Source organism: Pelecanus crispus, chromosome 3 (assembly GCF_030463565.1).
Source record: "Pelecanus crispus isolate bPelCri1 chromosome 3, bPelCri1.pri, whole genome shotgun sequence".
In the NCBI taxonomy this organism is placed as follows: Eukaryota; Metazoa; Chordata; class Aves; order Pelecaniformes; family Pelecanidae; genus Pelecanus; species Pelecanus crispus.
The window spans coordinates 94,575,231-94,587,382 of NC_134645.1; the positions used below are offsets into that span (position 1 = coordinate 94,575,231).

Sequence of the window (12,152 nt, forward strand, 5' to 3'; positions counted from 1 at the left end):
ATATATTCTCTACCAAATTGACTTCACTTCTCAGAACAGTAGTATAGGTTTTGTAAAAGAGTTTGGATAAAGAAGGACAAGAAAAGTGACTGGAGTAACAAGAAAGATCATTACATATTGTACTATGCCAGTTCAGTCCTGACAAAGTCTTGCGGTCAAGCAGTTGCTATTTATTGGACCCAAATGTGCCAGAAATTAAGCAGAATAGCCTCTAATGTTCAAAATATGTACGCATTCTATCATACACAGAAGCTACATAAAACCAGCAAATTGCAAGAACTGTATATTAGTGACTATTAAAAATTCAATTTTAAAAATAAAAGCTATTTGTTTCAGACTTACATGAAATTTCTCTCAAAATTGTATAATTCAAAATGTTTTTAATGAAATACCAAACAGCATTCTTCAGATTGCCATGAAATTTTCAGCCATACCCAAATTTCAAAAACTCTCTTCTAATACATTAAGTACAAACAAAAGGTAAGTGTTTGAGATTTCCTATTCAAAGGCCACCTACTTTTAGAGGAAAGAAAAAAGGTTTCATTTAAGTCCTTCCAAAAGCAGAATCTGAGAATTCTCTTCAAATCTGATATGTTATTTAGACCACAGTAAGATTCAGAAGACCTTCAGTGTAAATTTAGCTTTCTAATATATTACATCCCAGGGTAAAAGATAAGTAATTTTAAAATAATACAAAAAGATGATCGCAATGACTTCTTAAAAAAGATCACCTTTAAGTTAGTTCTAGATGAGCCTTTCAATAACTACTTATTGTTGAAACCAAAACCTTTGTTCTCTACAGCACTCTTTTAAATGATGATGGTTGGTTACTGCAGGATTACAGCTTTATGTTTGGATTCTTTTGCCTCTTTACACTGCAAGCTCAACAGGAGTGCTTCATTCAGAAGGAACTCATCTTTCTACAAAGAGATCGATACATCTACAAAGAGATCAATACAGCTATGCTCAAAAGTTCACCCCAGTAAAAGCAACCTAGAATAATAATCCCTTCATTTGCAAGAAAAAAGCAACACATTGCAACTTAAATTGGAACACTGTTGAACTAGTAGCAGCTACAAATAAAGAGATCTGATAAAAGGGTCATCAACCATTGCAAGCACAAAAGACTTCTAAAACCAAGGATTAGTTCTTCACACAACTGAGTTCACTTTCCCTTGTAGAACCTATTGTTTCATAGTCCCCTACTAAGTCTTCCACTGCTTTCCGAAATTGTGTCACACCATCATCTTCATTTTGTTGATAAAACAAGAATGGTAAGGAGGAAGTGGGATTGCAAGCTGCAAGCTCTGTAAGGTAGTTTTCTACCACAGGGGCACTACTGAAAGACAGCCATGGATTAGAGCTTAACCTAATTTCAGAAACATTGCTTTAATTAGAGAAACAACAGGCATATAGGTTGGTCAACCTCACCTATAAGTAGCTGTTCCAGAGGAACAGTAAAAAGGTGAAACATCACAAATTAATTAAAATAAAGTGGTCAGAAGGTTAACAAAAGTGAAAGGTAGAATAATAAAACATGCACTTGCATTACCCTGATATACGTTCCTAAGACCAAGGTCCTCAGTCTCTCCAGGTGCTGGCACCTGCACACACAAGCCCCTACTCACAGTCCCGCTCCAGCTGGTGGGACAGACATCCACCCCAACTTACACACCACCACACAGACACACACACGCTGCAGATCCCTGCAGCAACTGGGCTTCGACACCGCAGTCCGTCCCACAGCTCACCCTGGATCCTCGACCTCCCTTGCTGTCTCACTCACTGCCAGACACACACCGATGGCTCTCTCATTTGACCCCAGACCTTGTGGTCTCTCCAGTAGCTGGCTTGGACATCCTGGTTCCTCCAGCAGCCAACTCCTCCAGCTGACACTCTCAGAGACGCACACACATATACATATATATACCTAGCTCACTTAATCTACACTCAGCTAGTCCAGCTTGATATTTGCTAGTGACATACACCAACACATCCACCCACTGCCAGGCTGGCACCCCAGGCCCACTGGCCCCCATGACCATGCTCTGGCTCCAGCGGCTGGCACTCAGACCTCCATACACATACATGCACACAGAATAGAAATAGTCTTGCCCAGGAAAATAGTTAGAAATGGAGTTTAATGAGAAGACAGGACAGATCATGCTGCTCAGGCACAGGGCACGGCCAGTCATGCCAACGAGCCTGTTTATATGCAGCCAGTCAGTCATTTTTATCCCTTTATCTCTCAATTTTCCCATATCTATTCCTCCCCAAACCACCTTGGTCCCCACCTCCCCCCACCTTTGGTTCCTCCTCTAAACATCCCATATGTCTTGTATGATTCCAAAATGCTCCTCCCTGCATCCTGCAATGAGTCCCAAACTCTGGCAGGCAGCAACCCCGCTCAGTCTGCAGAGCTGTCCAGAGTGCCCCGACTCCTGCTGCTGGGTGTCCCCATCCTGGTCCATGGGGCTGGGGACAGCCCTGGCAGGAGCCGAGTCAGGGGCTCCATTTCCCGGACTGGGTTATTGGGGTTCCCCTGCCTGCCGCTGTGCCTCTGGGCTCCTTTGCACGTGCCTGCGTGTGGCGAGATGAGCCTTTTATCACATTCCTCTCTCCCTTTTTTCCTCTCCCTCATCCTTCTTTGAAAACATCCTGTTTCTCTGTTTTCTTTTTCTCCCCCCCCCCCCCCCCCCCGTTTTTTTTGAAAACAGGGACAGAAATGATGGATTTACATTCTTTTATATTACAAGTGATTAATGTACTGATGTTTTCCACACCCAATGCCTCATTATTTTGGAAGTGACATCTCAGTGGGCCCTTTTCCAAGGCTTCTCAAACTGTGCTCCAACCGTATGCCTTAAGCAAAAGTTTAGTGCCCTCCCTGCTGAATGTGACAGTTTTGCAAGCTTTTATACAGAATATAATCAATATGAAGTATTAACTGTACCTGTGTTGAATTTATCCTGTCATCTGTTGCTCACTTCAGAATACCCGTTGAGATCACATATGAAACATCAGTACAAAGGACAAAGTCGTATCACCTAGTTTTAACTACACCACTTCATCCTGTTCTTAGTTTTATATGAGTTTGAGAAATCAGAGTAAATGACTACTTAATGCAATAATGTGCCCCTTTAAAATATTCTGTATTTGACACAGAACAAATCTTCTTCAATACCCTCTCCAAACACTGCTTTTAGTCTCTCATATGCAAAAAGGAAACTGTTCAATATAGTTTTCTCCTGTAGTTCATGAGCGAAAGCCATCATTTCCATTCGTACTCTTTTCCTTGAAGTGTACATCACTATGAAGTGTTTGTGACAATTAACTTTTAAAATAACCCATGTACTTTTATTCACCTTATTTCTATGGAGAGAGACCTCACAGCAAGGATGGAATAACAATATGGAAACTAACCATCTAATCCAACTGGACACACTTTATTGAAGTCTTATTACTTCCATGTGTAAGAGGAAACTAAAGCCAACTGCAATCCCCAATTTTTGGCATTCTCAGTATGCACTGTATCCAGCAAAAGAGAATTTCACTTTTTGTTTTTATTTTTACAGCACAGTGATATTAGACATATGGACTTAACTTGATCATTTAGAGATCAAGTGTTTTAAACCGAATAAAAAAAGCAAGGTCTTCATTATGCCTAAAGCAATACTGCTCTTTAAAAAGTTGTAATGGTTTGTAAATATTATTCTACTCTCTTTTGCAGTATGAATATTCTTAAAAATAACTGGTATCAAAATTTTAGTATGGATGATAAAATCTTCAAGAATGGATACAAAGATTAATGACAATATGGTTATAACACAGATTCAAATCAACCAATTTATATGAAAGAAACTCGCCATGGATAAATTCAATGCCAAAGAGTTATATTCCAATTTATTCTGAGATAGCATGGGTGATAAATTAACTAATATTTCTCAAGATAAAAATACTAGTTTCCTAAAAAATATTAATATAAAATTATGAGCTACTATCATGAAACAAATATTTGCTTTCAATATTGACAGAAATAAATAGCCCTTTATTAAAGCATTTTAAACTTTGTTTTCTATATAAGTTATATTTGTCAAGATACACCCCTGATATGAAAAACAGCCCCAAGATGGATCAATCAGGTAAGCACCTTTCTTAGTGGAGGTCTGAGGAGATTAAAAACTCATTTTGTAGTTTCAACAATACTTTGAGCATCCCATGCTCTTCCAGTAATATTTACTGATAGGCTTTTTTTGTTTTCAACTCACTTTTTTCTCCAACACATATGCTTTCCTTTGTTATGCCAGTAAATTATGAGATTGCTGCACAGCTTAGAATAGTTTTCTCCTCAAGTGTTAATAATAACACAAGACACTAAAAGACAGGCTCTTTTGGTTGAGTTTATTTCACATTTTTGTAAGAATTTAAGAAAAATTATCACTTTCAGGTCTCACAGTTGGCGGTACCTTATGACTTTATTAGACCTATTTTAATCAAAGAGGCTACGTGTAAAAGAGGTCAAAAAGGGAGGTCAAATACTAATTACTCAGAAGGATGATAAATATTTGGTTCTTAACAGAGACAAAATGATCTTCATATAAAATGATCTTCGTATGATCTTCATATAATTATATTAAAATTAATACTCTTTAAAAGAAATTGTATCACAAAGATCAAGAAACATTTTTCTGACTCCTTATGCATATTTAATTCAAAATTACATTCCCAGAAAAATTAATTCCATTCCCTCCTACAAAAAGGCTAATTCCCAAGCTTTAACTACTGCCTGTATGGTTTATATTTTGTGAATTTTAGAATCCCATTTCTCTCTAGTCCTGTAATTTAACTGCTCTAAGAATAGAATAATCAGAAAATAGTAATCAGGCGGCGATGGACACAGTTAATTTAGATGTTTCTATAAACCAGTACCACTGATGTGCATAGGAAAGAAATCAAGTGAAGGGGAGAATCTGTATGCAAGTACAGACATAAAACATGTCAGAAAGCTCAAAAGGACTTCCAAAGAAGTTAAAGCCTAATGGCTCCAGACAACTGATACTGATGTACATCTCAACCTTTCAAAGCTGTTCTGTGCATACAAAAGCTCTACACATGTGTGAGCCCACAGCCATACGTGAACCACTTTTGCAGACTGCTTTCCTAACGAGGTCTCTGAACACTGTGGCTAACACCACATTATACTGCACTGGACCTGGGTGCTTTTTCTGTGACTGATTTCAACATTTTAATATTTCTAAGAAGCTTTGGGGATGAAAATATGAGGAAGGTAAAAAAAGAACATTAGAAACAGACTATACATAAAGCTTTTTCCTTTGCACCTGACAGCACATCCTCCCTGCTTTTCAGTGAAAGTTAAATTTTTTAGCTTAGCAGATGCTATTCACAGTGCCTGGTAGGTACATGGTTTCTCAGCTGTTCAGATAAAGTAATGCAAGCATCCACGTAACTGAAATTTAATAAAAATGTAAAAAAGTATAACTTAAAAAAACTTGAAAAACTCAACTTTTAATGTAGTAATAAATATTCTTTCTACAGGTAAACATATTCAGCCATGCAGAACACTTAAATACAAATAACCTGTGTACCTGAACTGTAGAACTGATTTCAGACGCAAATCCTCCTGTCAAGGGAGCCTCATGGCTAATCAGCAATCGCCCAGTCTTCACCACCGACTGAAAAGGAAAAACAAACCCCAAAAATGTAATCAAATTACACCTCTTGTGACTTCTTACTTGTACAACTTGTGGAAAATATGAAATATTTGACATTATTAGCAGTGTTAGAATGTATCTACTTTTCCCCTCTTGCATTTTCACTGAAAGATGAATAATCCTAAAAGTCTAAATTGAGTAATTAATAAGATGTTTTTATATTTACCATAAAAATGTTCACATCTTCCACTCCACTTTAAGCAAATATCAAGAATAAAAATTGATTCCACTGAGTATGAATTTACCCTATCAATGCAAATTGTAATATTTCTGAAGGAGAGTAAGGATTTTAACAAGAAGTCAGTAAAAGCTTGGATCCTGAAAATGCTAAAAGACACACATGTAAAGAAATCCTTCACTGATACATATCTCTACACAACCAGTTCCTAGGTAAAGTCAGGAACCATAACTATTCAGAAAGTAAAACTGTTAAATAAAAATTTTAGCCAGAAAACAATCGTGGGTTAATGTTGCTTATTTAAGTTTTACATGGCAATTAGAAGCAACATTTTCTATCTTGATTTTACATCTCAATGCGCAGTTTTTATGTGATCTACTTTATAAATAGTTACATAGCACAATATATACAGAAGGTGATCTAAGCATCTTTTAATAAAAAAACAATCTGGGTTCATTGTGAAACATAATAATGAAAGCAAAATATTTTTAATCTCATGGGAGTATAAAGCTTCACCACACCCAAATATCTTGAAGTTTATTGCAACTACATGCTAAATTGCCTAGAATCAAATAATATCGGATACCTTTGGGCAGAAATCTAGCAGCAAAGGCTCACTTTTCATAATACTCATTTTATAATTTCATAAGGTGCATAAAAAAAGTTTCATGAACTTCTCGAGATGCACATCAGAAAAAAAATAAGAATAATGTGTATGTTATTCTTTCAAGAAAAGTTACAGTCTGATTTTTAAGATAAGTACATAGCGTACTGCTGGTGTACGATTAGCTATCCAGTGGAAAAGCCCAAGACAGTGCTAGCTATTAGGTCAGACTTTCTTAGTGCTGTGATCTTCAATTTAATGTCTACACCAGCACATTCTGCAGCCGGGCAGGTTCATGTTGTCTACATAATAGAATACATAAAGGCAATGCCTTAATTATACAGTTTTCCTTCTGATTCAAGCACTTTTCTAATTCTTTTGCTTTTCTAGCAATGACTCAATCAATGGCTCTAAGTAGCTCATCCACAGATGTACTGGCAACTCATAGGCCTATAAACAAGATGATCCATATACTGTACTATGAAGTGGTTTGACAACATTCAGAGCTAAACAAGACAGGAAAAGGCATTTCAACAATTGGAAAGTAATCCACAGTTACATAGGCTGATTTCTTGAATTTCTTTTGCCAGCACTGGAAACTCATATCTAAAGAGCAGAGGCATTAACTGCACTATAAATCTGTCCAATACATCAAAATGACAGTTCAATGAACAAAATGTACACTCCGGCTTTAAGCTGATATGATAAAACTGATACAATCAGTTTTAAATTGCTGTGGTAAAACTCATACAATTAATCAGTTTTAAAGAGGGTGTTTTTTTTGAGAATGCTCTTACTTTTATTTTAAACAAAGACTCTTTTGCATATATTTGTTCTGAGAGGTTCAAACTTTGAAACATTGCAAGCTATCATTAAAATTACAGGTTTGGTTTCTCAGAATTTAATAGTATGAAACAGACACTGTTAGAAAGTACCTAAGAAAATCCACATGTGATCAGGCCAATAATCCAGCAGTCCAGTATCCTGTCTCCACAACGGAGATAAGTTGACGTTTAGGAAAGATTAAGAATAGGGCCTTTAATGTATTCCTTCACTGTGTCTCAGTCTCCAATTATTTTCATACCACAGGTTTCCTGAGTCCAATACGGTTTCTTGCTCTAAGTAACTGATAACTTTTCTTGCATGAAGTTATCTGTTCTCAAATTGAACCCATGTAAAAAATAAAGGGAAAAAAAAAAAGGGGGGGTGGGGGGGGAATCTCATTTTGGAAACCTGCTTCTCCTATAGGAGAAATCCTTATTTTTACGTATGATTCCCAAGGGCCTCAAGGATTCCTTGCCTGTAGGAGCTTGTTAAGAGCAATCAAGCAGCTGTGATCACCAAGCACTGCACAGAAGCACCTCAGCCCTGCTAAAACGCACTATATATCACTCCTGGTGGGAAACCATGCTAGCATAGCTTTGGTGCTTTTAGTACCCATCCTAGCTTGTTCAGGGTCAGCATGGATACCTGCACCACATTGTGCCATGTAGAAATACCTTAAAAATTCTCCTAATGGTTAAACCAGAATCAAAATGAGCAAAAATTAACTACTATACTGCACTGCAAATAGAGTCACGGACTTTAAGGAAGGATATGAGTATTGCAATTCCTGAATATTACAGGCTCCCCTGCATCAATTTCTACTTCACAGTTAACACTTGTTCCAAAGCTACAGTGAGTCTTTCAGAAAGACTTTCAAGCTTCATTATGGTATTTCCAAATACCACTGTTTGCAAATGCATCACAGCTATTGGTAAGTTGTTCTAGTGTTTAACTGCCTTCCCTGTTAAGATTTTGCACCTTATTTCCAAACTAATTTGACTGACTTCAAGCTGTTGGTTCTTATTTTACTTCTGTTTGCTAGATGGAGAAGCTATCTATTATCACATTTCTGCTCCCCACATGAATATGTTAAGATTGTGATCAAATAATCTCTTAACCACACTTTTGCTAAACTAAGCAGACTGAGCTCTAAATCTTTCAGCATACAGCACACTTCCAATTCCTTCATCATTTTTACAACCCTATCCTGAATCATCTCCAGTTTTCAATGTCCTTCTTGAAGAACACCCATCTGGAACCAGCATTCCAGCCTTTTTCAGAACAACGCCAAATACGCAGATAATATAACCTCGATTCTGCAGCTCTTGGATGTATGAGGCCTTTTGGCCAAAGCATAACAACATGAGTCCAGTTTCAACTTATGACTGTAATTCCATGTTCTTGGGAAAGAGGGTGTTGTCATTAAAGAATAACTGCTTCTTGGAATAAAGATGGAAATATAGTGTGCACTTATTATTTCAAGATACAAAATTATATTTGGATATGCTGAAAAATAATTGTGTGCCTGAACCCAGCTCAGTTAATGAACCTACCTTCTTTTTATCAGTGACTAAGTGTCTGTTTTATCTATTTCTCCAGCTGTTTGTTAGCTCTAACTTATCAGTAACTATTTGAAATGTTTTCCATATCTTTGATAGAAATATCAAAAATCGTATTAAATATTAAACCCAAGACTCAGGTCATAGCAGACCACTGTCACCTGTGCTTTTTCCAGTCATTACAGAAAAGACTCTAGGGCTTTCAACTACTAAATTAACACTAAAACAAAACCAGAAACCAGTATTGACTACTTTTCCACCTCAATATCGTTGTCAGGACTGTTTTACATTGGTGTCACCCACAAGGATGACAACTGACGTTGCATCAGAGCAAAAGGCTAGCAGCATGATCATCCTGATAATGAAATGTAAAAAACCACCCTAATGCCTTTGCAAGACTAATGCTTTCAGATTGCACTCTGAAGGTTTTCTGAACTGCAGCCCAGCGTTTTTTCAGTGAAGCAGCTGAGCAAATTATTTTCAACCTCCCTGACCACACTCATTATCCAAAAGTTTCTATAGTCACTTTTCTGTTCAACTCTCAATTTGTCACGTTGGCCACTTTCTCCCCTCCTACGGCCACTGATGACAGACAAAAACAATGCAAGCCTGGCACTTCCAAGCAATTTGAAATCTAAGTGCTGACACTACCAATACCATATTATGCCCTTACTTAGGAGAAAGCAGACTTAAACCAAAATGACTTTGATGGTCAGCTGCATTTTACACTATTACTCTACCCACATAGCAACAGCACCACCTCCAGTGTCACCAGCTGCTTCACTAACACAGCAACTGCCTTTAAAGAAGTGATCAAAGTCAGAATTAGATTATAAATGGCTGTTATTGTGTCACAATGGCAAGTTGCCCATTTTCTTTAAAAAGAACTTGTTCTCAGAATAAAAAGATTTTCCATCTCTTACAGAAAATGAATTATATTGATGTTCAGTTTCACATTTGAAGTTTTGCATACTTTTGGTCGTGTTCCTTAGAAAATATAAAAAATCCCCACATAACTGAAAAAATAGTTTTCCAAAATAATTTTAAAGAAGCTAGCAAAAGTACTGAAATTGTATTTGTATTATATCACATTTCACACTAAGCATGTATGCAAACAATTATAAAATCATATAAAAAGGAAAATTAATAGATATGTGCCTCTACTGAAAACCACTCAGAATATATAAGCTTAAAAAAACCCACAGAACACACCGCCTAGCTTGGTAAAGTTTCTATAAATGCCTTGAAAAACATTTTTTATTTTTCATTTTTAGAACAGCTTTAATGAATTTGTGCTTTGAAATTGTAAAACCTGAGGGAGGCTACTTTCCCCAATCCATTAGTTCTACTTTCCTTTTAATGTTTCAGTAACAAATGAAATTGCTAAGCAGCATTCTTGGTACTGAATATCATAAGCATAGAGATAGAAATAAGATCCCAGATTTTTATTCAGCATTTCCCACAGAGAAACGTATAACATAACCTGCCAGATGAATCACTGCGGATTACATTTACTAAGCCCGTGCAGATCCATAGCATGACACATTAGGTCCAACATACCCCAGACACAATGAACTATTTGTGCATGTGATATACTGACAATCATAACAAATGCAGTTACTATGTCCCTAATTTCCAGATATCCCAGAGCCATGCTGGAGTTGTGGAATCTGTGGAAAACCAAACAGATCCTCAAGTACCTTTTTTTTCTTTTCTTTTTACCAGGATGCAAAGAGAAGGAATAGAAGGGAAGAGGAATAGGATGTGTCCTAAGAGCCTAGAGATGCAAAAGTCCTGTAACTGCCTAATGATCATGATCTAGTTTGCAAATTATAACTATCAGTTGCACAGAAGAATGACCTGCTCCTAGAAGCAGTAAAAGCTAGGAATATTATGCAGTCTTTAGAGCTCAAACACAGCAGAAAAAGTAATTGTTAACATTAAAGAAAAAATATTAAATAAGTAACCTGAATTAAAAGAAAATAAAATAACATCATTTGGTGCAGTTTTCAACAGCATTAAATTCCCAGAGAAGGAAAATGAGAGAGCGCCTTCAAATCTACTATATCATGTGTACGCTACACTCCCAAGTTAACTGAAACTCATTTATTAGTAAAATCCAGATGCAAAGACAAACAAATGACATGACAAACCATTATTTCATCACACACAGCTCAACAGCCCAAAGTATGAATAAGATTTCTCAATTACTGGTAGTGAGACAGTCAGCCTTACACTCATCCTGTTAAGATTCATAAAGCTAGTGTAAGTACAATAAACATACCAGAGTATTGCAATAACATCACAGAGAATCCTAGCTGAACACTGTCAACAATGTATGTAGATCAAAGATAAAACTACTTAGAAAGGAAAAAACATCATTCTTATTCCATCACTTAGGAAGGCCATTGGAGAAAAACATTAAACAAAACTTTTCAAACAATAAAATGAAAAAACACAGGCAGTTCTGTAATAGATGAGTATGCTGATAAACAGCAGGGAATGAAAAAGAAAATTCACTTTCTTTTTAACTTGACACAAATAGCTAAAATGTTGCCAATCATCTTAACTAATCCACATTAGTAGAGCACAAATCTTTGTCTTCCTGCTAGCAGTTAACCAAAACAGAGACTTTTAATCCATTACTGCCTGCTTGTTCATCTGATGCAGTCAAGGTTTGTGCTTTCTGACCTACAAGCCTGGAATTCTTTGACAGCAGATGCACCACCCAAGGTTGCTGCGACATGCGGTGGCCCAGACAGAGCTTCCCCAAAGCAAAAGGATCTGCGATAAGTAATTTACGTGGTGAGGACGAGCAGATCTATTAGGGCTCCCAGACTGCAAAAACCACAAAGACGAACAGGCGTGGATTCTGGTTTCTCACAAAGAGAACCAAAACATGGTCCTTGGAAGGAGACAACAGTAACAGGAAACAGGGACTAGCGAAAGAACAGAGAACAGCCCTCCACTAGTGTTCAGCACAGCATGAGACCTGAGCACATTAGGGCAAAGAGGCTGTCCCTGCTGCACAACCCTCCTCTGACACTATGACTTAACTTTCTCTGGAGCAAAAGACAAAAGCAACCAACCAAAAAACCCCAAAACTAAAACCCAAAACTTGTTAGTCTAACCTTCTTTCCAATTAATTTCAAATCAGAGTAAAAGACCAGCTATTAGAGAAAACAAGGATCTAAAAGCATAATGCATTACAACTCCAAGTATCATAATAATGAAAAAAAAAAAAAAGTAGAAAA

The 12,152-nt window shown here is 36.9% G+C and overlaps 1 protein-coding gene across 1 annotated transcript in view; it reads right to left on the minus strand.

Moving 5' to 3' along the window:
- Positions 1-12,152, minus strand: part of BCKDHB (branched chain keto acid dehydrogenase E1 subunit beta) — a 132,386-nt gene that overhangs the window by 48,667 nt on the left and 71,567 nt on the right. The window contains exon 9 of the mRNA XM_075707420.1: positions 5,607-5,693. Coding sequence (XP_075563535.1) covers positions 5,607-5,693 — 87 coding nt within the window. The remainder of the gene's footprint in view (positions 1-5,606; positions 5,694-12,152) is intronic.